At 52.2% G+C, this 24,518-nt stretch overlaps 1 protein-coding gene across 4 annotated transcripts in view; it reads right to left on the minus strand.

Annotated features, from left to right (window-relative positions):
- Positions 1 to 1,950: 1,950 nt before the first annotated feature.
- ADAMTS17 (ADAM metallopeptidase with thrombospondin type 1 motif 17) overlaps positions 1,951 to 24,518 on the minus strand; it is a 397,426-nt gene continuing 374,858 nt past the window's right edge. For 3 of the 4 annotated variants that reach the window (XM_081551354.1, XM_081551353.1, XM_081551352.1), the window contains 2 exons: positions 11,492 to 11,669; positions 7,397 to 10,356 (listed from right to left, as the gene is read on the minus strand). In XM_081551354.1, coding sequence (XP_081407480.1) covers positions 10,190 to 10,356; positions 11,492 to 11,669 — 345 coding nt within the window. In that variant the 3' untranslated portion in view covers positions 7,397 to 10,189. Of the gene's footprint in view, positions 2,317 to 3,845; positions 4,060 to 7,396; positions 10,357 to 11,491; positions 11,670 to 24,518 lie in introns of those variants that run through there. The other variant, XM_081551355.1, reaches the window with a different exon arrangement.

Genomic DNA, 24,518 nt, shown 5'->3' on the forward strand with positions numbered 1-24,518 from the left:
ATCATCTGCATATCTGAGGTTGTTGATGTTTCTCCCGCCTATCTTGATTCCAGCTTGTAGCTCATCCAGCCTGGCATTTCTCATGATGTGCTCAGTTCAGTTCAGTTGCTCAGTCATGTCCAGCTCTTTGCAACCCTATGGACTACAGCACGCCAGGCCTCCCTGTCCATCACCAACTCCCGGAGTTTACTCAAACTCATGTCCATTGAGTCAGTGATGCCATCCAACCATCTCATCCTTTGTCGTCCCCTTCTCCTCCTACCTTCAATCTTTCCCAGCATCAGGGTCTTTTCCAATGAGTCAGTTCTTTGCATCAGGTGGACAAAGTATTGAAACTTCAGCTTCAGCATCAGTCTTTCCAATGAATATTCAGGACTGATTTCCTTTAGGATGGACTGGTTGGATCTCCTTGCAGTCCAAGGGACTCTCAAGAGTCTTTTCCAACACCACAGTTCAAAAGCTTCAATTCTTCTGTGCTCAGCTTTCTTTATAGTCCAACTCTCACATCCATACATGTCTACTGGAAAAGCCATAGCCTTGACTAGATGGACCTTTGTTGATAAAGTAATGTCTCTGCTTGTTAATATGATGTGCTCAGCATATAGGTTAAACAAACAGGGTGGTAACAGACAGCTTGGTTATGCTCCTTTCTTAATCTTGAACCAATCAGTTGTTCCATACAGAGTTCCCTTTACTGTACCCCGATTTAATAAAACAGCATTTGGCTTTCAGTGAGGTTTCCAAATCCTACAGTATTTGATAGATCAACAATTACAATCATATGTTGACTTTGCAATATACTCTTTTAATGATGTGTTAATACATAGCAATCTTTGGAGAGAACTTCCAGAATTGCTGTTTTATAACTATCAGCTGACACCTTAAATCTAACCTCAGTGGTGAGAAAACCAATAGCTGGAGATACATCATTAGCCAAAGGATTGCTGAAGGTGTGATTGGCACATACAGAGTTAAGTTAGAAGTAAGACCCCAGAGGCCTCTAAAGCTTCTGAAGAGCAGTTAGTTTGCAAGGATCCTGGATAAGCGGTTTGAGAGTGAAATTTTAAAGGGTACTTGGTTGTCTAAAGGCTCAGTGGAAATTCAGTCCCCAGAGAAGTTTATCATTCCTTGGACCCTCGATGGAAGTTCGTACATGGACACAGAGTCAGAAGTAGAAGGTCATTTGAAATTGGAAAGAGTGGGGAAAATTCAGGCAGTGGAAAGAGAAGGAAGAGGAAAGGAGAGATGGATACAGGGAGAATAAATAAATAAATACCAGCCCAAGAAGGAGACAGGAAGTGAGGCAGCAAGGTGGGAAGCGTGAATAAGAGAGAGAGAGAAGGAGGAAGAGACCATGGAGGAAGCAGGGCGGAGCCTGCTAGAAGCTGGAAGGACGCTCCCATTTCCCCCGAGCCTCACTTAAGCCGACCTCCGTGTCTGTGCGCATGCGCTCTGTGTACTGGGCCGCAGTAGATAAATATCAGTACTGGGCAGGTCCCCAGGCAGCCCTGGTAGTCTGCTGGGCCTTCTCATTGCTCTGTCAGAAAGGGGCTTTTCTTTGGCTCAACTGGACTCTATCTGCCAAGGGACCCTTTGATTCACTGGGTCATTTACATTTTTCTTAGAGTGGTATGGATTCCTCAGACCTGAGTATCTAGTCTTTTCCAAGGGAAATCTCAGTGTTCTAAGAAATTCCAGGAGGAAAATTTCTAATCTCTTGATCATTTTTGAATGTTATACCCTGCAATGCTGAAGCTGCTCAGGATCTGAAAGCGGTTATTTTTCTGAGAAGGCTTCAGAGCCAAGGGAATGACAGTTTCGTAGTGCCTGGGGCAGGGGATGGTGGGCACATGATAAGAGTGGTCCTGCTCACGGAGCCCCACAGGGAGCACTCCTGTCACACGAGAACCAGGCCAGGTATGGGGATTGTCCTGGCTGAGCCCATAAGCCTTGTTGTGTTAAACTTTTATTCCAGAAACATCAGATGGTGGCACCACAACAAGCTTTACAAAATCCTCAGCAAACCAGGGACTTTCCCTTCCTCTGGAGTCCGTCACCCTCCTCTTTGAAAGATGAAAATGAACGAAAACAGCTTCTAGATCACCATGGAAACCACCTGAAGACACCTGTCTCTGTTGGCAAGGGGTGGTTGACAAGGGGGAGAGTCTGAAAAACAGCCAACATCTTGTTCTCATTGCCTTACAGCTAGTTGTCCAAACATTTGTATCATTTAAGCTACATGCAAAAGACTCATTGAATTCAGAGTGCACCTTTCTTGTCCAGTATAAACATCTTCTGGCACAGTCCTGAAGGGATCTGAAAAGAAACAAGTTGTAACCAAGAGAGAATAAGCACGCTCACTTGGGACATGCCTGTGCTGGGAACCAGGGGTCCAGCCATACACAAGAGGACCTGTTCTCTGGCCTGATGAAATTCACTTTCTAGATGGGAAAACAGGCACGATGTAAGTTTAAAAGTTTACAAAATAGTGATAGGTTAGGACAAGTATCGAGGAGGGAAGGAAGATGGCTGTTGGGCTGGGGGGCCCACCTGAGATAGAGTGCCGGGAGCAACTGTCTGCTGAACGATGTTTCAGCTGTGACACAGAGGATGAAGATGCCCAGCCACGGGAAGGACTGGGGTCAGGCGGGGACGTTGCAAAGGGAGGGAAAGACACCTGCAAAGGCCCAGGGGTGGAGACGAGGGTAGAGGAGCCCGACAGAAAGGAGACTGTGGGCTGGTGTGTGTGTGTGTGCATGCATGTGTGTGTACACAGGTGGCAGAGGAGGACAGCAGGGGCCCTGATCACACTGGGCTTGAAATGAGAAACTTCCAGGGGCGAGTAGCTAGTGAAGGGTTTTAAGTGGGGAAGGCCAGGATTTCTGTTTCTGAAGTCTTCCTCTGACTAGGGTGTGAGAATGTGCTGGAGTCAGGCGGGAGGGAGGTCGTCAGGAAGCTTTGCTGGGTCCCGGGGCGAGGTCTGTGGCTTGTGTACGGTGGTGGCAGCGAGACAGGAGGCCACAGACAGATCAGAGACATAATCTGGAGGCAGAACAAATGGTATCTGTGGTTGTGTTAACTGGGGATAGAAGCAAAACTGAGGAGATGAGGATGACTCTGAGGTTTTGATGGACAGGGTCTGATCCTACAGATAGTGTCTGACACCGAGATGGGCAGCCTCCAGAGTAAGAAGACCGTGTGAGAGGAAGGAGGCTGCAGCGTCAGGCCTGAGGCCTGCAGTGGGCTGCGATGTGCCAGGCTGACGGCCCTTATGGACCGCCTACTCCCAGCTTCCAGCAGCGTCGGCTGACTCACAGCTGAGCCCATCCCAGCCTCACCCTTAACATAGGGGAACTGACTTCTATGCAGTACAAAGGCCTACTTCAACTGTGGAGGACCGTTCAACTTCAAGGCTCCCCGTGGGACCAGCTGAGCCCCTGTTATGATCACAGTAGAGTTCCACATCTCCCTGTGCCCAGCCCAGCTTCTCTCAGTCCATCATGTGCCCAGGGGCACCTGCCATGAACGTTCTGCCCAAACATCTCCACACATCTTAGTTCCAAGAACCCAAACTAAGATAGTTCCAGGAATCAGAAATCCTAGGTATTTAAAATCCTATGGGATTTTAGAGCTTCATCACCTGCCAGCTATAAGGACACCATGCCCTTGGCATCTGAAAAGGGTCATGATTAAAACATTGACAGGCAGTGCAACATCTTGGTCATCTGAGAGAAACAGGGAAATAGAAATTGTAAGGCAAAGAAATTTAACGACTGTTGCTGAGCATAATGGATGTGCTGGAGAAAGACAACAAAAATCCTGAGAACGATTAATCGTTAATTTACCTGCTGCACACAGGATTCAAGGTGACATTGCTGCTCGGGCCCAGAATGTGTTCCTGGTTCCCCTTTTAGAGTGAACAGGGATGGGGTTCGTGCAATAAATGGAGTCCTGGTTCGAGTTTGGTTCACAGTGGGCCGAGTGGGCCCTTGAGGTCACCCAGTGATCATTTCCTGTCCCTGAATATACACCTGGAAAGGATGAAGCATGGTGCTTGGCCTGCGGGAGAGAGAACTGTTATGGGGGGACAGGTTATACTGTGAAACTGCCTCCCTCTCCCCAGGCAAGACAGGAAGTCAACGACAATATTGTGGCCTGGTGAGAAAGGAACATTTTAGTGAAACACTGAAAGACCTCATCATATCCCCCTGGAAGTCAAGTCTGGGGTTGGGTCCTGTCCCATGCAAGTGGACTGCCACAGTCGAAACCAAGAACTAGCCCCTAACTCACTGCTGCACAGATGAACAACAAGGTTCAGACACAAGACGAAAGACTGTTGAGCTGGGGAGCGTACTCTTTTACAACCTTTTAGAAAGGAGACCCAGTGCACATTCATGTGTGAGACACCAGTACCCACTTATGCTCAGTCTTTCCCGGAGCTATGTTAAGTCTCCCACACTCTGATCCCGTGTAGCCGCAAACTGGACTGTACACACCTTCCACAGGGTCCACACTGACCCACTGTGCCCATGACATTAAGTTAATCAGACCAGGCAAAGAAGAGGCCTAGCGCAGCATCTGCCCTCTAGAGAGGGTGAGATCAGCCCCAGGGAGAGTCAAGCAGACGTTACATCAGTGAAGTGTTCAGGAGTCCAGTGGTCTGGGGCATGTCAGGACATCCTCTCCAAGGAAAAGGGCGCTTGACGGAAGCTTGCTTCCCTTTCCATTAAGAGTGGATTGCAACAAGCAGCGAGCCTCTTTGAGTCTGGAGACAGCCCAGGGAGAATCATTTCCCGGCAGCAGGGCTGAGTCTAATGGGACTGGCCACATGCGCCAGGCTGAGCCAGACAGTGACTACAACATGCTTCCCTTTCCTGTCCGTTTTAAACAGGGAGTATCTATAGTGGTGCTCCCAGGCCATCCCACCATTTTCTCTTGGGTGTTGAGAACTGGGTGGAGATGATGTCTCTTTTGAGTTCACTGCTCTTACAGTTGAGAGCAACTGCTTCAGAAGCTGTACCTGAGGATCCATGGTGGGTCTGCCCCTGCACTTAACTTGGATGAGGCAATCCTGGACTGAGAGCCTGAACATGATGCTGAAATAAGGTGAGGCTTTGGGGGTCGGGTGGCAGACGGATGAATGCATTTTGCATAAGGAGGGGGTGTGTGACTCTCCCCTCAAAATGGCCACAACAATCTTTCCCATCTTACACACTCGTCCAGAACCTTTCCATTCTCTGAGCAAGAGGTGGACCCTTTGCTCCTCCCCTTGAATATTAGTGGGCCTTTGTGAGGACGGTGGAAGTGAGGCTGTGTAACTTTTGAGTTGTCATATGAGGGGACAGAGTTCTCATGAGCGTCCCCATCGCTCAGGATGTTTGCCACTGAGACTCTGCCATCACACTTCGGGGTTGTTAAGCAGCCCCTTGGCAAGGCCACTTGTAGGTGTTGTGGTCAGCAGTCCTAGCTGAAGCTTTTAAGGCTGGCATCAGCTGCCAAATTTGCAAGTGCCTGAGCCTTCCAGTAGTCCCAGGCTCTAATTGTCCTTGGAGCCACCCTACACGATGCCACATGGAGCAGAGGTGAGCCGCCCCACTGCATCTCCGGACTGGAACCCCTCTGAAGGCCATCCTAGCCCCGGGGCTTCCCGTGGAATTGACTGTGCCTGTGCAGAGGGCACACATGAATACGGAGGCTGAGAGAGAGGCCAGGATGGAAGAGGCTAATTTGGGAGATACCAGAATGTCAGTGGTTGTGAAAGCCTTCAGTGGGTGACATGATCCAGGGGGAAAGGGGAGAGAGAGAAGGGGATGTAGGCCTGAGTTCTGGAGCACCCTGTCATCTAGAGAGCTGCCGGAGGAAGGGGAGCTAGGGAACAGAAATCAAGAGAGGAGGGCGGCTCAAAGGAGAGGATTGCTGAAGAAGCCTGCAGGTCATGCCCAGAAGGTCACTGGGGACCCGTCAAGAACAGCATCAGTGCAGGGGGCAAAAGCCAGGGGAGAGGTCTGGAGAGTGAATGAAAATCTGGAGGTAGAGAGGGAGTGCGCAGAGGCAATGGGAGGTCAGTTGAAGGTGTGAGGGCTGGCCCTCCATGAGGACTAAGTCAGTTGTCAGAGAAGGAGGATTCAGATGCAGGCAGATTTGTGTCTAGAAGCAGAAACATAAGGGCTTTTGCCAAAAGTCTTTGCAGGTGGTGAGCACCACTGTAAAGGGTTTCACTGCCAAGCCGTCTAGCCTGTGTCCAGAGGGCAATCAGTAGACCCACAAGGGAAGTCCTGACCTCTCCTTCTCGGAGTTCCTGTGGCTCTCTCTTGTCCTCTGCTGTCCAGGGCTCCAGGCTTGTCTGAGGGGCTGGGGGCTCCAGAGCAGGTCTGTGGTCCATTTGTGTTCTCGGCGGCTCCAAGAAGTGCTTGATTCCTAGTAGAAGCTCACCCAACACTTGCTGATTGCTTGCTTGTCAATTTCATTCTAACAGACTGGAATCTAAGCAGCTTACAAAGAAACTGTATAGCATTAGAGCTGTTAGAAGTTAACCCACCAGAGAGATCGGAACTCTCAGGGCAAGGAGAGGGTTCTAACAGGTCCTGGAGGCAGGTGGCTGATGGTTCGTGGAAATTAATACAAACTCCAGGTTTCTTGGTGACGGGGGAACTATGGGGAGTTAGCTATTGGTTAAACAAATGGTCTTTATTTTGTGAAACTTCTGGGTGTTGCTCCAACATTAAAAAGAGGCATTCTGTCTAATGAAGTTCTGGGGGAGCTCTTTCCCCTTGATGCCAGGAGGAGCCAGTTCCCTCCAGGGGCAGGTGCTGTGACATCCCTGCTCCGTGTCAGGCCCAGTGGGGCTCCAGATGCCTCCAGAGGTCCCTGCTGTGATGGTGTGGTGCCTGTGCTGAGGCCCCAGCCTGGGGATCAGAAGAGCCAGGTCTGCCTCACACCCGCAGGAGGGAAGCTGTCAGCAGGATTAGGATGGGGGTTACAGGTTGAAAGGGCAAGGTTGTGGGGAGCAGGCCCCCATTCTGGCGTGATGGGGCCCCCTGCAAGGGGTCACTGCGCCCCCATGGAGCCTGGGGGAATCCACCAGTGAGGTGGCTGCTCTGCGCCAGACTCTCAGACTCACGGTTCAGCTGTCAGACTTTCATGCCTCCACCCAGGGTTCTGCAGGCGCACAAGGGAGGCCCAGGACTGAATGGTTTGTTCGCGCTCCCTTGGGGAGACGCAGCGACCCGCTGCCTTTACCAGCAACCTCTGGCAGCGTCCACAGCTGTGGTCGGCAGTGGTGGTTCCTTGCAGCCAAGTCCCAGGCAGGCGGTGTGGCCGCTGCAGAAGGAAAGGACAGTCTCCCTCCGCCAGCCCTCGAGGACTGGTTTTTGTCTTTTACTTCACAGACAGCTTAACGTTGTTATGGAAGAACATTTTATTAAACATGTTCAACTCACTTCCAATGAAATGATTAATTTTTCATTTACAGTGGTGTCCAATGTTTGTCTTCTGTTCTTTTTTTTTCTTTCAAACCAGCACCAAAAAGTAAAACAAAAATACCATGGGTACAGTACGTAAGTTAACTAATGGAAAATATATACATTTGACTCTGAAATGGAAGAAAAGAGAACAAAGCAATGATCTTATTGCCATTGAGGATCTTTCCCTGTGTTCTGATAATATCAAGCCATGGTCAACTGAGAGGGTTTCATTTGCACCAATGAAATAGCACCATAAGATTGTGAGAGTCTGTAGTTAGTAACACATTTGTGCAATCAAAAATGTACAGTACTTGAGTGACAGTACAGGGTATTGTTAATAAAGAAACATTGCTGTTGCAATGACAGGGTTTCATTGTCTTCTGTACAAAGTGGAGCAAGAATGCCGTGACGGCTTCACCGAGATCAACCATTGCTTGGGCCGTGAACAGAAGGCGGGCTGGTGAATTTCAGAGCGACAGTGCCAGCAAGAGCTACGAGAGCTCAGAAAAACCCGAACTTTGGGGAACCAAAGGGATGTTTAACAATAACTGAATCGATCACGTGCATTCTGAGGGTGTGGGGCCCTTGCAAGGGGCGTCCAGTTGATACAGCCAGGGTGGCCAGTGGGGAGACTGACAGGCACCAGGGAAAGGGCTCACCTCGGGGCCGTGACAGACCTGCCCAGCTCTAGTGGGACTGTGGTTCCTGTCCAGACAGCAAGCAAGGCTGCCCTGACTTCCTCGGCTGGCTGCCCTGATTCCGCTCCTCAGTCCCCAAGGCTGAGAGCCTTCCGTCCATCCGTGGTAAAGTACAGCCCATCTGGGGCTGGGGGGAAACTAAGCCCTAGCTCCCCAAGGCTTTGAGGGACTTGGGGGAGTCTGCTGACGGCCAAGCCGGAGCAGGGAGGACAGTGTTCTGCATAGGCCTTGGGCAGCTGCAGGAGCTCCCTCCCAGCCTGGCACCCTCCGGGGTCTTTCCACAGAGCACCTAAGGAGCTTTCTCAGCACTTCTCACAGATTCAAGTGGAACTGAACAGATTCCCGGCCATCCGACCACTTCTCTGCCTCCGGGGTAGTAACAATCAGAAAGCCAAACAAGCCCACCGGACAGGCTGGAGAGGGCAGAGTGTCTCTTTCTTTCTGATTTAAGCTGACTCCAAAGTTGTGACGTCAAAAACACAAACACAGATACATAAACACAGCACCAATAAATCAAGAAGCACTTGGAGATGATCCCATGGAGATTAGCCTAAGTAAGATTCCCCTCTGAAATAAAGGAGGAGAGGGTGGGTTTTTCATGATAAAGTCCTTGAATAGAAGCACCCATCAAACTCCCACCGGGTTGGCCAGCAGACCAGACCTCCCAGTAAGTCGGGTCCCCTTCTCCCGGCTCCCCTTCTCCCTGCTCCCCGGCGGGCAGGCTCCTACCATCTTTTGTGCTTTCACAGAGGACACTGCTGTCATCTCCCTGGGCTCAGAGAGGGCCCAACTATGTTTTGAGGGGTAAGGTGACCATAGGAGGCACACACCTTCTTCAGGCTTTTCTATCACCCTTGCCCCACTGAAGTGGGTCAGTAACGACAGCACGGCAGTGGTGAACACTGCACAGTCTGGACCACAGGAAAGCAGGGTGGGCACACCACCATCCTGGGCAGGGGCACTCCTCCACCGGGCTGAGTGGTCCTGGAGGAAACCCGCCCCGTGTCAGGGTGAGGCACCAGGTCTGAGCCTGAGTAGGAGCTTCCAAGAAGAATCAACTTCAGATAGGTGGCCAAGGTCATCGCGAAGCCATCTCTAACGGGTGCAAAGCTTCGTGAAGTACTGGCTAGAGCAGAGGTCCCTGGGAGCAGAGAGGGAGCGCCCCCACCCTCACAGAGCTGCGCTGAGCTCACCTCTAGGCCAGGCAGCAAGCCCACGGCTAGAGCAGCGCATGCCTCCGCACACAGCACCTTGAGGTGCTCTTCTGTCTCCCTGTGTGGGGGACCGGAGAGATCGGAAAACTAGCCGCGTCCTCTCACCCGGACACCACCGGAACATCCTCCCCCACGGGGCTGGTGTGCAGAGCTACGTAGCCCTGGCACAGACTCAGCATCCCAGGGACAACACCTCCGAGGAGAGACCCAGGACCTAGAGAGCACGTTCCCTGACCGGGTGCAGCGCCACGGGCCGTCCTGGTGGTGTCTGGGGAGCTCCGGCAGCGCCCCCTCTCCAGAGAAGCCTCCTCCCATCCAGAGCGTCACTGGCTTTGAGAATAAAGCCTGTTTTTAAAGGAAAGCATCTCATTTTTTGGATATCCTCCCCCCGCCCCCCACCCCACCCCGCGGTACATCAAGCACTGGGAATTCAAATGTCAGAGGAAGAGTCAAGACAGGGGCGCCCGTGACGTCTCTCTTGACGACCGTCTGTCAGAGGTGTTTCCTTTGAGGTACGTGGAACTTAGAAATTACAATTATTTTGTGACTCATGCCTATTTTTTTCCTTATCATAGAAAGCCATCCAGTGGCTGTTAACAATATATTAAGTATAAAAGCACTAAGCAAACGTCAAGTCCACTCTCAAGTTCTACGCAGTCGGATTCTCGGGACAGCCTCCTGGGTGAGCCGCGGTATGCCTCGGTAGGTCCCGGCTGCAGGACTGGTGGGCCCTCAGCTGGGTGGGCTTTCATCTAGCCGTGTCGTCGGGACTCAGACCTCGCGTCGGAGCATCGCGGGACCACCGGGCCGCCTGTCAGGAGCTCGGCGGTGGGGGCAGCTGGCGCATCTTGTTCGCATAGAAGTCCCTGCACGTCTGACAGCAGCGCTGGTACCACCGCATGTCCTGGCAGAGGTTCTTCTCTCGGATGACCCTGCAGTACACTGTCCATTGGTCCCGTGTGCATTTGTAGGTCAGAGCAGCTAAGGGGACGGTGGAGAGAAAAGCCCAGGGGTTACAGGAGTCTGCAGACAACACTCTCGGCGCCCTCACCCATGTGGACACTGGAACCCTGCACCGACTGGGGGACCACGCCCCTACCAGGCTGCTTCTTTTACAAGGGACACTCTGGGTCCAACCTGACCATTTTGGGCTTCAGTGGTCCAGCTGCCTCCGCAGTGTGAGGGCACTGCCCCCCTGCTTCTGAGCTAAATGGCATGCAGAGTCATTTTACGGGAGAGGATGCCATCTGTTGGCATTTATAAAACAGAAGGGCACAAGGAGAGGACATCCAAGGGCCCACACGGTCACAGCACCAGCAAGTGGCCTGAATCTCCCTGGTCTCAGTCATGCAGAGAGACAGTCTTGCCTGAGCGAGGTGTCTGGAGAATACCAAGGAGGGCTGTGCATGCCAAAGCCTGGCGAACACCTCAGCAAGCTCGAAGACCCCCCAGTGAAGCTTGTCTGGAAACCCCTTCACGTTGGTGGCACCCCAGCATTAGAGAAAGGGGCTCTGGGTGGGAAACTGTTCCCGGGGGATTTCTATTCGGAAAAGCAGAAACTCTTTCAGTGGAATCATCGGATCAGTGCTGGACATTCTCTTTTGTGGGCCACCACTGGCTGGGGATGTGGCCAGGTAAAGGGCTGGGTTTGAGCACTCAGGGTCAAACTGCTCACACCAAAGCTCCCTGCCGACTTAGAGACTCCAATGTGTCAACACCTCTGTTTTCTTCTTGAGCATCAGCTTCAGGAGCATTCCATGTATGTATCACCCAGATTTCATAAATGACACCCCCAGATCCTTCATTTCTCAAGTAAGCACCTCCCTTTGCCTCCTTCATGCAGAGAATCCCAAAACATTTGAGGAGCATTCTCTCATGTTGCCCTTTGTTGGGAGAGGGGCTCAAGGGTTTGAGACATCTTTTTCATGACAAGGGATGAAATTCCATCTCTGAAACCTCAGATCCTCTCCAGCACTGACACATGTTGGCCTCTCCAGAACTCAAATAAGGCCCAGGGAGGACGCTTTCTGGCTTAGAGAATTCCCACCGCCGGTGGGGACTCGCTGGCCAGGGGGTGCAGCAGCCCCAGGAGCAGGGGCTCAGCAGAGGCACTCACCGAGGCGAGGGGAGGTGATGGTGTTCACGTTGATCTTGTCATTGCAGACTTCCTGGTGGCACTGTTTGTAGGCGGCTGGCTTGGAGAGGGCGGGGCACTCGTTGCCATGGCGCCCGGTGACCTGGTGCATGCACTGCACCACTCGGGACTGCAGGCCCTTCCCACAGGTGGACGAGCACTGCCGGAGACAGGGAGAGCTGAGCTGGGGACAGCTGAGCCGGGTGCTGAGCTCGGGCTGAGGGGCTTCGATGAGGCCACTTCTGGGTCTGGCCCCTGCATGTCATTCCTAAGCGCTTGAAATAATCGTCATACAAGAGGGCTTGGCTGTATACCAGCGGCCCGATGGAAAAGTGTTTCAAGATGTTATAGACTGCATGTCTGGGTCCCCCCCATCTCCAAATATTTACATGTTGAAGCCCTAACGCCCCTGTGTGCGTTAGTTGCTCAGGAGTGTCTGACTCTTTGTGACCCCGTTGACTGTAGCACACCAGGCTTCTCTGTCCGTGGGATTCTCCAGGCAAGAATACTGGAGTAGGTTGCCATTTCCTTCTCCACGGGATCTTCCCGAACAAGGGATTGAACCCGGGTCTCCCCAACTGCAGGCAGATTCTTGACTCTGTGGGCTACCCGGGAAGCCCTAACCCCCAGTGGGATGGTATTTGAAAGCAGGTCCTTTGGGAGGTAACTGGGTTTAAATGAGGTCATGAGGGTGGGGCCCCATGATAAGATGAGTGTTCTTATAGGAAGAGGGAGTCAGATCAGGGTTCTTTCCTTCCACCATGTGAGGACACACGAGAAGGGGCCTGTTTTGCAAGCCAGGAAGTGGTCTCTCACTAAGAGCCAAATACGCTAAGCACCTTGACCTCGGACTTAGCCTCCAGAACTATGAGAAATAAATGTCTTGTTATTCAAGTCACCCAGACTGTGGTATTTCATTACAGCAGCCTGAGCTGGCTAGGACATGTTGCTGAAATATTAACTTATGCTCATTGCACTTTGCCTCCCACCCTCTCACTCCTGTTCCAGAGAACCAGCCGGGCTTTAACAGTCTCCAGACAGTGAGCAGGGTGGCTTGCTGGCACCTAGGAAGGGACTGAAACTGATGACCACAGGGATGTCCCTGGCACTTTGTGCCACACGAGGCTCCCAGGCGTTTGCCCAGCCCTGGATGTAGAGAGGAACCCAATAATCATGGGGCTGAATTTCCACAAGCCTGGAAGGGTGGAGCTCAGAATTAAGATAGAGGAAATGAAGAAGTGCAACCTTTCTTGCATAATGGACTCATGGACTAATACGGGGGCTAACAGTTTCAATTCAGACACTCAATCCCTAGTTCTTGGCATTCCCAGCATTTGCAGATGGCTACAATCAAACCAGCGTAGTTCGGCAGACCAGCCCGCCTTCCCACAGAGAGGCCTTGTAAGACCATGTGTTCTGTCTCTCGCCCTTCTTCTGGTTCCTCCTTGTGCTCCTTTAAAGTGTTTTACAGGGAACCTGCCCAGTATCCAGCATTAGGACTCCCTCCCCCAACCCTGCTTGCCAGCTCCTTGCCCTCACTTGCTTTCCCGGGAGCCCCGAGAACCGTCTCTCCGTTAAGTTGTTCAGCTCCCAGCCAGAGAGCCTGGCCCCCACACACACTCTCTTCACCTGGGGTCCACTAACATGCACATAACCTATGGTTTACAGCATTCTGAGAGCACTCTGCAAAACCTGAATAAAGCAAAGACCACAGGTGCAGCAGCCCAGCCGGGGTGGACACGGGCAGCTAGGGGTGAGAGAGGGGAGCACGGCCTCTCTGGATGCCACGCGTAGTGAGGGTGCCAGGTGCTATCTGCATCATGTGTCTCCCCATTTCTCCCCTCGGTCCCATCCTGGCCTGTGCTGAAGGATGGGCCTTCTCCAGGGCCTGGGAGGGGCCCCCCTGCACAGGCTCGGTGCGGAGCCCTTCACCCAGGAGAAGCAGCCATTGTCTGTGCTCCCAAAGGGGCTTTTGCGCCCCAGGTCAATTCCTCTGCTTTCTAGTCTAACAAGCAAGATCACAATTGTTTCTTTTCACTTTAGAAGGATGAAAGGCTCAGAGGGCACAGTGCTCTGACGGGGCACAGTCTTTCCAAACCATAAACAAGGTAGGAAAACTACAAGTGTCCCCTTCCCCCACCTCCTCCACCGAGGGTCCTGGCATGTTCAAACCAGAATGGGCTCTCCCCGAGAGGCAAGCCTGTACACCTTGCTCCACGTCCATCTTCTTGGTAAGTCCATCAGGGGATGCTCGCTGCTTGGAGATGCATCCCTCGTGCATGATAAATGCACATTCCTGGGTTCGCCCCAGAGCTCAGGAGTTGGTACAGGAGCACAGGGAAGTCTGAGGGGTGCTGTGTGGAGGGATGAGGTCACGTGAGGAGGTTCCCACAGACTGGATACCCGGAACAGGTGCCACAGCCATGTGACTTCTGCCTGGAGGGCATCTCGGAGGGAGAGGCTGCAGGCTGGGATCTGCTGTTTGGGATCACCTGGAGAGCTTGGAAAGATCTCGACGCCTCAGACCCATCTATCAGTATCCCTGGAGGAGGCACCAGGCATCAGTGTTTTTCAAAGTTATCCAGGTGACTGCAACAAGCTGCCAGAGCTGAGAGCCTCTGACTTATCTGAATTTCTTCCCTGGGTCCTGTGAAGAGTGTGCAGAGCTCCGTTTTCTTACAATGGAGTAGTCAAGTATTTGTATACAAATATGTGTAATTAAGCTTCCTAGGTGGCACTAGTGGTAAAGAATCTGCCTGCCAATGCGGGAGATGTTTAAGAGGCACGGGTTTGATCCCTGGGTCAGGAAGATCCCTTGGAGAAGGGAATGGCAACCCACTCCAGTATTCTTGTCTGGAGAATCCTATGGACAGTGGAGCCTGGCCGGCTACAGTCTATGGGGTCGCAAAGAGTCAGATACAACTGAAGCGACTTAGCACAGATGTGTAATTAAGCAAGAACGGACATCCAACTGCAGTCCCAAATATTAAGTTTATATAGAGGTGATGTGCTGCGTGCTAAGTCACTTCAGTCGTATCTAACTCTTTGGGACCCTATGGACTGTAGCCCACCAGGCTCCTCTGTTCATGGGCACTCTCCAGGCAAGGATACTGGAGTGGATTGCCATGCCCTACTCCAGGGGATCGCCCCAACCCAGGGATCAAAACCATGTCTCTTATATCTCCTGCATTGGCAGGCAGCTTCTTTATCACCAGTGCTATCTGGGAAGCCCAGAGAGGTGATGCTGCTGCTAAGTCGCATCAGTCGTGTCTGACTCTGTGCGACCCCATAGATGGCAGCCCACCAGGCTCCTCCGTCCATGGGATTTTCCAGGCAAGAGTATCGGAGTGGGGTGCCATTGCCTTCTCTGAAAGAGGTGATAGATACGCTCAAATACTAGAACTGAAGCCTTTCATTCAAAATTATTCTTGGAAAAGAATAAATGCTTGAGTAACAACGAAGCCTCTCACAGTTCAGGACAGGGGTAAGGGGTGCCCTCAATTATTCGTAGCAAGATCAGCTGGGGGTTAAAAGAAAAAGAGAGGCAAAGAAATTTAGCTTTCTTCTCCTGGAAGTAGTATGCCATAATCCGTTAAATTATGAGGGAGGGTGGTGTAAAAATGTTTAAAAATCACTTGAAAAGTAATCTGGGAAGTGACTATCTGTGCAGACTGGAAGTCCACACCTACAGGGTGAGTGAACGAAACGGCCCAGGGTCCTGCGTGCTTAGTTGCTCAGCCATGTCTGACTCTTTGAAACACCATGGACTGTATGTAGCCCACCAGGCTCCTCTGTGCATGGGATTCTCCAGGCACGAATCCTGGAGTGGGTTGCCATTTCCTACTCCAAGGGATCTTCCCAACCCAGGGATCGAACCTAGGTCTCCTGCCTTGCAGGCAGATTTTTTACTGTCTGAGCCACCAGGGAAGCCAGGTTCAGGGTCCTAAGGCAGTGCAAAGTGCTATGAATGAGAGCAAAGCCTTGCCTGTTCTAAGTCATGCCAACACAGAGCAAGGTTACCCAATGCAGAGCAAGGCCATGCCAACCTTGCGAGGGAACATCCAATGAAGACTACCTCCAAAAGAGGCGGCATCTCAGTGGATGGGGATGGCAGTGCCCTGCACACTGGCAAACTGAACAAGGCATTCAGAAGGTAGAGTGAGTGACGAAGAAGACAGACACTGCAAATACTAGGATGCACTTAACAAAATTGCTTATATTCACTCGTTTTCGACCCTGCAGGAAATAGCAATTTTATCCGGTTCAACTTTATAACATGATAAAGACAGAAAATAGCAGCATTTCTAAATTAAAACATACCATATAAACTTTAAATATGAACATATAATTACATGACTAAGTTACATATTTTAAGTAGGCATTTGACTAGTCCACCTACACCATTAAAGACTTTTATATTTAAATTGCTCATAAATTTTTTTAAAGCCCTGCTCCCTGGGAAAGCATGTATGTGGAGCCTCATTTCTGTGAGTACGGGGTACCTGGGGAAGAAGGGGCCATGTGTGCTACTGGACGGACCACTGGGCATCGTGGTGTCTTGACTTGGCTCACTGGTGCCGCCTGCCATGGCAGACAACGCAGGAGGAAGAACGGGGTGTCCCGGTGCTCCCTGGAGAAGGAGGTGAGCAGGCCGTGGTGGGGTTTCTGGGTCCCCAGGAAACTACGCAGGCTAACAGAGAAGGATCTGGGACTCTGGTCTTAATTCCATGGGCCCCCTGACTGCGAGGTATGCAGACCCTGCCAGCCGGGCCCTTTCTGTCCAATGTCTCTTGCAAGTGTCATTATTATTTATGTGCAATCAGGGCAAGGGCTCAATCCTATGGGCTGACTAAAATCACAAGCAGAACTCACAAGGCCTCTGGTGTGAAAGGACCAATGACCATTGTAAAATTCAAGAGCCTGGGGTGACCTGGAAGACTAATCTCCCCTCTGAGAGTTCTTAACATGCTCTGGGGCTGAGTTGCGGCAAAGCACTCGAGACACCTCCAGCCTGCGTGCGCAGCTTGTTCTGTCTGTGTGCTCACCTGTACAATTCCACAACAGTGTGGAACATTTCACAACCATCCACTGAGCTTGACGGCCGTCAGAGTCTTGGCCAAGGTTACAGGTAGTGAGTGGGAAAGGAGGGACAGGACCCCAGCTGCCCCAACCCACGGACAGAATTTCATTTTCCTGTGTGCATTAGAGGTTGTACTGGATGGAGCTTCTATGGGGAGCCAGGAATCAGAAAAACAGGTCATTGCCCAGATACACCATTTCTTCATTATTTTTCCTAGCTCAGTCACTGATTTTTTTTCCCAGTCTGTAAAAAGAACTGCCCTACGAGATCACAGAGGGCGTCTCCAAAGTTCTGCAGAGACTCAAGCGTCTGTCCTCAAGGCTTTCCAGCACCTCCAAAAGGCAGGGCCGGGACAGGTGAGAGGCTGGGGCTGACACTCAGCTGCTGTGGGGGCCTGCTGAGACCCTGCAGATGCTGCCCCTCGTAGGGATTTGACTCTAGGATGTGGGCTTCCCTGATAGCTCAGTTGGTAAAGAATCTGCCTGCGATGCGGGAGACCCCGGTTCAATTCCTGGGTCAGAAAGATCCGCTGGAGAAGGGATAGGCTACCCACTGCAGTATTCTTGGGCTTCCCTTGTGGCTCAGCTGGTAAAGAATCTGCCTGCAATGCAGGAGACCTGGGTTGGATTCCTGGGTTGGGAAGATCCCCTGGAGAAGGGAAAGGCTACCCACTCCAATATTCTGACCTGGAGAATTCCATGGACTGTATAGTCCGTGGGGTCGCAGAATCGGACACGACTGAGTGATTTCACTTTGGGTTATGCAAGATTTTAGCTGCAGTCCTGAGGGCTGCCATTCACACAGCTCTGGGCTGTAAACGGCATGTGCTCACTTGGAAGAACCTTTGAGAACGTCGGGTATCTGCGTAGCCTCCTGGGAATGGGGGCTGAGCCAGCCCCGCAGAGGCTGCTTCGAGTGTCACGTGAGGAGACAAATAGGCTACAGAGTAGACCGTACAGAAACCATCTCCTTTGTGTTCAGAACCTACGGGAGTGTATGTACCCATATAAAAATTTGGAAGGCTGCTGCTGCTGCTGCTAAGTCACTTCAGTCGTGTCCGACTCTATACGACCCCATAGATGGCAGCCCATCAGGCTCCGCCATCCCTGGGATTCTCCAGGCAAGAACACTGGAGTGGGCTGCCATTTCCTTCTCCAGTGCATGAAAGGGAAAAGTGAAAGTGAAGTCGCTCAGTCATGTCTGACTCTTCGCGACCCCATGGACTGCAGCCTACCAGGCTCCTCCGTCCATGGGATTTTCCAGGCAAGAGTACTGGAGTGGGTTGCCATTGCCTTCTCCAATTTGGAAGGCAAACCATTGCAAAAATTTACCATGCCGTCACCTGGTTTGTGGGGCTAGTTTTTTCTTCTGTCTTTCCAAGCAAGATGGAATCACCTACGTAATTAAACACAAAAGTGGAGAATTCCACCGAGGACCCTTTGGTGCAGCTGCCACCTTCCAGGCCTGCTGCATTTTCATTGGGCCGAGGGAGTGCCTCAAATGCCCCTGGCCTAAAATCCACACATAACTACCCACTCCTTGGCCAGAGTTTCGGCAGGGATGGTCAGTGCAGGCAGGACAGGTCTGTCAGCATGCTGCAACCCCCCTTACTAGCGGTGTGACCTCAGGCAAGTTACTTCACCTGTAAGATCCCTGGCTTCTTTATTTGTAGCTTGAGGATAATAAAACCTTTCTTGTAGGATGATTTCCAGGGTTAAAGACAGCTTAGAACAGGTGCCTGGCAGGGAGTCTGGGATGGACAAATGCTGCTACTATTGTTAACAACAGCAAGCACAGGGCTAAAAGCAGAGAGAGCTGGCCGGGGGTCCCCGGAGCCCGGGAAGGTGCCCTGAGTCAGTGACCCACTTAGCAGGTGCAGACATCCACCTCTGCCTGGCTCTCGGCAATGATCAGGCAGCGTAGCCACACGGTGTGCAGAAGCACAATTAGAGGGGGACTTGGCCCCAAAGACACACGTGATTCCAGAGAGGCTGCAGGGCTGCATCCTCCTGTAACCTGAGCTCGTGGCATTAAGGGTAACACGGGCACAGACGATGACTCTCACCTTGGCCTCTGCTCAGCCCCTGTTTTAAGTAAACAGCAAGAAGACGGCAGTCTCCTGATAGCATCGAATTAGCCCCACGCATGGCTGTGAAGCCATTTTTTAGGCTTTTAAAAACTAAGCAAACAGGTCTATTAAAAAACAGATCTGGTCTTGTTTGAAGCACTCTGTCACTGTCAGGTAGTTTTTTCAAGCCGCTCTTGACATTAACATTTAGTGTGGCTCCCCAAGCCTCAGGAAACCAAGACAGAAGGGGAGCAGTATTAAACACGCCAGAAAAGCTCCTTCCAGATGACCTGAGTGAGCGCAGACCCCCAGGTCCCGTCTCCAGCAGTGCCTGCAGCGGCCCACCACACACAAGGCCTGGGGACCTGCCACCCATCCTGTGGGTGGCGATGAGGATGACGCTGGTGGGGTTGGCAGGAGGAAGAGCAGCAGGGCCCACTCTGCCCGCCCGCCTGCCAGTGCCGGGCGCGAGGCTCATACCCGTTCTCATGAGTCCTCCTTAATCTTCATGCTAATGGCCAGTAGGGACGGGGAGGTGCTCAGAACACTGCAGGTGCAGAATCAAGTGTCCCGACTGCAGGAATGGGGTCCACAGGGCACAGCACTGCCTGCAGGGAGGCGGAGCGCGAGGCTCAGAGCATCCACATCCTCCTGCGATGCAGCCCCAGGCCTCCCACCCAGCTGCTGTGCGGAGGCCAGCACGCCTCCTGGATTGTCCTCCCCGCAGGGCGGGACCAGGCCTCTCACCACCAGGGGCCCGGCCCCATGACACCTCCACCAGGGTGAGCTTCTCTCCACTCCTCCCAGTTGTGAAATCAAGACCATACCTGACACCAGATCCCAAAGCGATGCTGTGAGAATCAGCTGAAGGAAGTTGTAAAAACCCAGGGAAGGGGAAAATGCAACAGGCATGTTTATTACACAAGCACTGGCTCCTACAGCGTGGGGGACGGGCAGGGGCTCCCGACACAGGCTCTGGGGTGAGCAGGAGATGGGGTGAGTGTGCACACGTCATGGTGTGCCCGCACTGCGCTCCCGCCGAGCCATCCTCTGAGGGGCAGGACAGTGAGGGGGCCGCAGAAGGAATCCCCTTACAGGAACTCCATTTTCTGCTTGTGTCTAAAAGGCCCTGGGATGGTAAAATGTCAAAAGATTTGACAGATTTCCCCCTAGACATGGCATGAACAATAAAAACCTGAGAAGCTGTTGAAACCTGAAACAGCACGTTTAAACAATGATGAAAATCCCCACCATCTTTGCTCCTGCCTTGAAACTAGAAATGCTTTCTTTCTCTCTCTCTCTCTCTCTCTCTCTCTCACACACACACACACACACACACACACAGCTTCCCCCTTCAACTCCTACTTTCTTTCAAACTGTTTTTGAAATCCTTGAATCCTTGAATCCTAACCTCAGACTTAGCTTTGGGTTCCCCCCATCTCTCTGCATTCGCAGCCTGCTGACCTACAGGCTCTGTTTGGGACGCTATGGGACCCCAAAGGCCGAGGTCACCCCTATGACCTGCAAGGACGGGTTGTCCTGAGAGCTCTTGCTTCTTGCTCTGGATGGGCGCCGTGAGCACAGACTGGGCAGCAGGGGCTGGCTCACTGTCTCCCCTTGGGCAGGAGCTGCCACCAGTGTGGTGACAGGGCTCTCCCAGCTCATCAGTGACTGTTCTGTTAGAAAGGCCATCCACCCCTCCTACAGAGGATGGCCTAGATGCCCAGCAAATGCTGCACAACTGTCTCCTGCCCAGAGCCACGCTCTCATCACATGGAGCCCCAGGTCAGAGCACACGCTGTTTCACAGGGTTCAAACCACATTCAAAGAACTCATCTCCTAAGACATAAATGTTTACAGGCCTGTACAAGACACATGATTCGGACCAGAGATGAGAGCCCTGGGTGTCCTGGATAATGATGGTGAAGATGATGATGATAGAAATGCGGAAGCCAGGCAGTGTCCTAGGTGCTTTATATGGATGCCCTAGGAGGTGGGTACCCCTAACCCCACCCGACAAAGGAAAATGCTGGTTCAAGGTTACGGCATCAGGAGAGCAGGGACGTGCCCCTGTGTTGCTCTGAAGAGGTGCCCGGCTCTGAGGTCGCTGACAGCGTGTGTCAAAACCGAAGTGTTCTTTAGGGATGGCAGCTTCTCTGATTCAGCGGCCAGGTCTGTGTTTAAAACCTAGACTGACACGTGAGGCAGGACCCCCCCACTCTCTGACCTCTGATTCCACACAAAGGAGGCAGATCTGAGGAAGCACAAAGGTGAACAAAGGACAGCAGGGGGACGGAGGGGGCAAAGGCACAGGCCTTCAGACTACAGCTGACCCTTGAACGATGTGGGCTATTCCAAGCATAATGTACGGTTGGTCCTCCAAGCCCTCAGTTCCTCTGTGTCCAAGGATGCCACCCAGAGCACGTACACTGCAGTATTTACTGTCGGAAAATATCTGGGTATAAGTGGATCCTGTAGTTCAAACCAGCGTTGTACAAGGGTCAACTGCATTCAGTTCACTCCCATGCAGGCGCCTCACCGGGCAGTTTCCAGGGACACTGATGCCCTACAGCAAGTTCTTCTCTCTCATCTGAGCAGGTGTGGGCCTGGGGCTTTTCTTTAACCTCACGACCCAGTGGCCAGCTCTGCTCCCCCTGACAAAATACTCCAGACCAAGGGGGACTCTATCCCCCTCGCTCCTGCCCTACTCAGAGAAGCACTGAAGTCTGATGACTCTCCTTTCACTGCTGCCTACACTCCTGAGAGCAGTATGGGAAGGAGGATTTCCTGATCCCTGTCTGCGAGGCTTCCCTGGTGGCTCAGACAGTAAAGGATCCGCCTACAATGCAGGCGGCCTGGGTTCAATCCCTAGGTCAGGAAGATCCCCTGGAGAAGGGAATGGCTACCCCCTCCAGTACTCTTGCCTGGAGAATTCCATGGACAGAGGAGTCTCATGGGCTACAGTCCTGGGGTCGCCAAGAGTCTGACATGACTGAGCAACTACCTTTTGTGGGTTTTCCAGATGGAGCTGGTGGTAAAGAACCCACCTGCCAATGCAGGAGATGTTAAGGGACTCGAGTTCGATCCCTGGGTTGAGAAGATCCCCTGGAGGAGGACATGGCAACCCGCTCCAGGATTCTTGCTTGGAGAAGCCCGTGGACAGAGGAGCCTGGTGGGCTATCATCCATGGGGTTGCAAAGAGCCACACACGACTGAGCAACTAACCCTTTCACTTTCCCTTCTAGCACAGAGCTGGCTGTCTGTGCTACACAGCTTCACACACCCCAGAAAGGGCCCTGGTGTCTCCAGTGCCTCTCATGTCTGCTCTTGGATGCTCAAGTTTCTTTTAATTAGGACTCAACTGTTTATTTTACAAATAAGGGGAGACAACATGCATGATCTCCTATAGAGACAACAGATTTATACTACAGTGTAAATGACTAATACAAAGCCCTGGGGAGAGCAGGCTTTGATTGGTGAGTTGGAGAGAGAGTGGATAAATACTTGACTTTACAACAAGCTTATGACTATGCTGGTTAGACCTGAGGCATGTAATAGTTCGTCTCCTTCTCATTTCAAAATAAAAACCCAAGCCTCTGATATTATTGTGCATTTAAAGGAAAGGCAGATTAACAGCCGGAAGGCAAGGACCAGACTCTTAGCCCTGCCATTTTCTAGTTATGTGATCTCAAGAAAAAAATCTCACATCACCACTCTGAGCCTCAGCTTCTTCACCTGTAAAATGGGCATAGGGTCAAATGAGAGAACGTGAGTGCAAAGGCTTTGTAAATTCTAGAGACTTGGTGAATGTCAGGACCACAGTCAATGATCCCAGCAGAAGTAGCATCACTCTCCATCAGCAGTCCATTCAGGGCTGCCCCCCGGCAGGGGCTGTCTTCACACCTGCCAGGGGACTCAGTGGGGCCTAGATTCTGTAGCTGGCTCTCTGTCTCCTGTATCTCCTGGGCACTGTCCATCTTTGTCTCCTCAGTGCCCAGCACAGACTGGCACACAACAGGAGCTCAGGAAATGCTGGGTAAATCAGTGAACTTGGCTGCAGGCCTACAGCAAGTGGGTGCCCTGACTGGTCCCGCAGGCCAGCCTTGCAGGGTTGGGGGAGCCCTCAGGCCCCAGCACAGGAAGTGCAGGCTTCAGAAGTGGTGAAAAGCTCTCTGGAGCAAGCCCCCTCATGACACAGGTCTGTCTGTTCCTAAGGCCATGGAACTCGAGTCCCCATCTCTCTGCCCACAACCCCAGAAGGTATCTTACTGCTGCTCTGGGAAGGCACCGACATGGCCCTGTTTGAATGAGAGGCTCTCCCTGACTTCTTCCCGGGGCTTTGCGGCTGCAGGCACGTGCAGACACGTTTTTACAGCTTCACTTGGTCTCCTACAGCCTCTGGGACGAGCTGGGGCTCCCCCAAGGCCTCAAGTGAGGCCAGCCCCCTTCCAGGGCACCTCCACCGGCCCCAGGAAGTCAATGGCCACTTTGATCTTTTCGGTAAAAGGGAACATACTCTTAAAAGAGTCAGTGGTCTTCATTAAAACACCATCTATTATAATCCCTCCAGAATAATTTGTTTCTAATTATTTCAGTGGTGACTAATCCCATCATTTCGGTGGTGATTAATGCCTCTGGTCTTGAAACTGTACCATCTCAACTTTTATTCAAAAGTCACGCTGCTCTAGAAAGGAATGTGATTTCCTCCTCTCCCAGTTCCAGTGGCACTCTCTTCTGCCCCCACCCCTTGCTCATTCTACCACCAGGTTGAAAATGTAGGCCCAGCATTTAGTGGGAGAAAACAATGATTCCCACAGATCTGGAAATAGCTTATATCCCAGGAGGGCAGGCAGCTGCAGGGCAGTTTCCAAACAGAGCAGAGCGGTAATAATGCTCTTGGCAGGGCTGGGAAAGTGAAGCAGGTTTTTGGATAGTTCTCTAGTTAGGGTTCAGCCATTTGCTGAGGATGGGGTTTGGGAAGGGGCCCCAAATGCCCTCCAAGCCCGCCCTGCTTCAGCCAGGCTCTGGGTGCGGCTCTCAGGCCCCCTCACCCAGCTGGAGGAAGGGATGCTCGGTCCTTCTCACTTCAGGAAGTGCAGGATGGCACTTGTGGCCTGTCCTTGGGCTGGCCCGTCCATCACCTCCCTGGAGACAGGCTCATCTTTCTCAGCAGCACCTTTGGGTTAAGTGATGGGAGGCTGCTTGGAAGGAAGATGTCAAAGCATCCAGATACACTGCACTGGGGATCTAACAGCGCTCAGACTTCTTTCTACGTTCCTCCTAGGCAACTTGTTTGCTGCCTTCAAAGTCTGGCATGTGGGAGGTTTGGATGCCGGTTAGAGGAGGGTGACCCACAATGACTGGATTGAAAGTGCATCAGACTCCAATTGTGTGACAGCAAGAATAATGTATCAATCAGAAAGCAAATCCAGGCTGAACAAGTGAAAATGTTAGGGGACCATCCAGCCCCTGGACTCTGCTTCCATCAGCGCAGTCACCCAGTGAGTGAGAATGAGGGCCCCATGGGACTCGTATCCTTCCCACGTCTCCAGAGCAGACACAGGAAAGCAATAGGTGGATCTCTTCTCCTGGGCTGGGATGGGGGGGTGGTTGTGCCAGCGCACTCAGTGGTGGCAGCTGTGGAAGGGGGCAGGGGTGAGCAGACAGTTGGGGTGGGGGTCTCCTGGTTCAGTTCTCTGCAGTCGCCATCCCTACCCACCTTTGTTTCCAGTGTGCACACTCGCGCGCGCACACACACATGCTACCTTCCGAGTCAGCGTCCCTATAGTTCTCTGCTGGGAAGAAGGAGTCTGACCTGGGCCCTGGCTCTGGCCAGACCTGCTGGGGAGGGAGTGGCTGGT

This window comes from Giraffa tippelskirchi, chromosome 12 (genome assembly GCF_054371585.1).
Source record: "Giraffa tippelskirchi isolate mGirTip1 chromosome 12, T2T-mGirTip1v1.2.pri, whole genome shotgun sequence".
Taxonomy (NCBI): domain Eukaryota; kingdom Metazoa; phylum Chordata; class Mammalia; order Artiodactyla; family Giraffidae; genus Giraffa; species Giraffa tippelskirchi.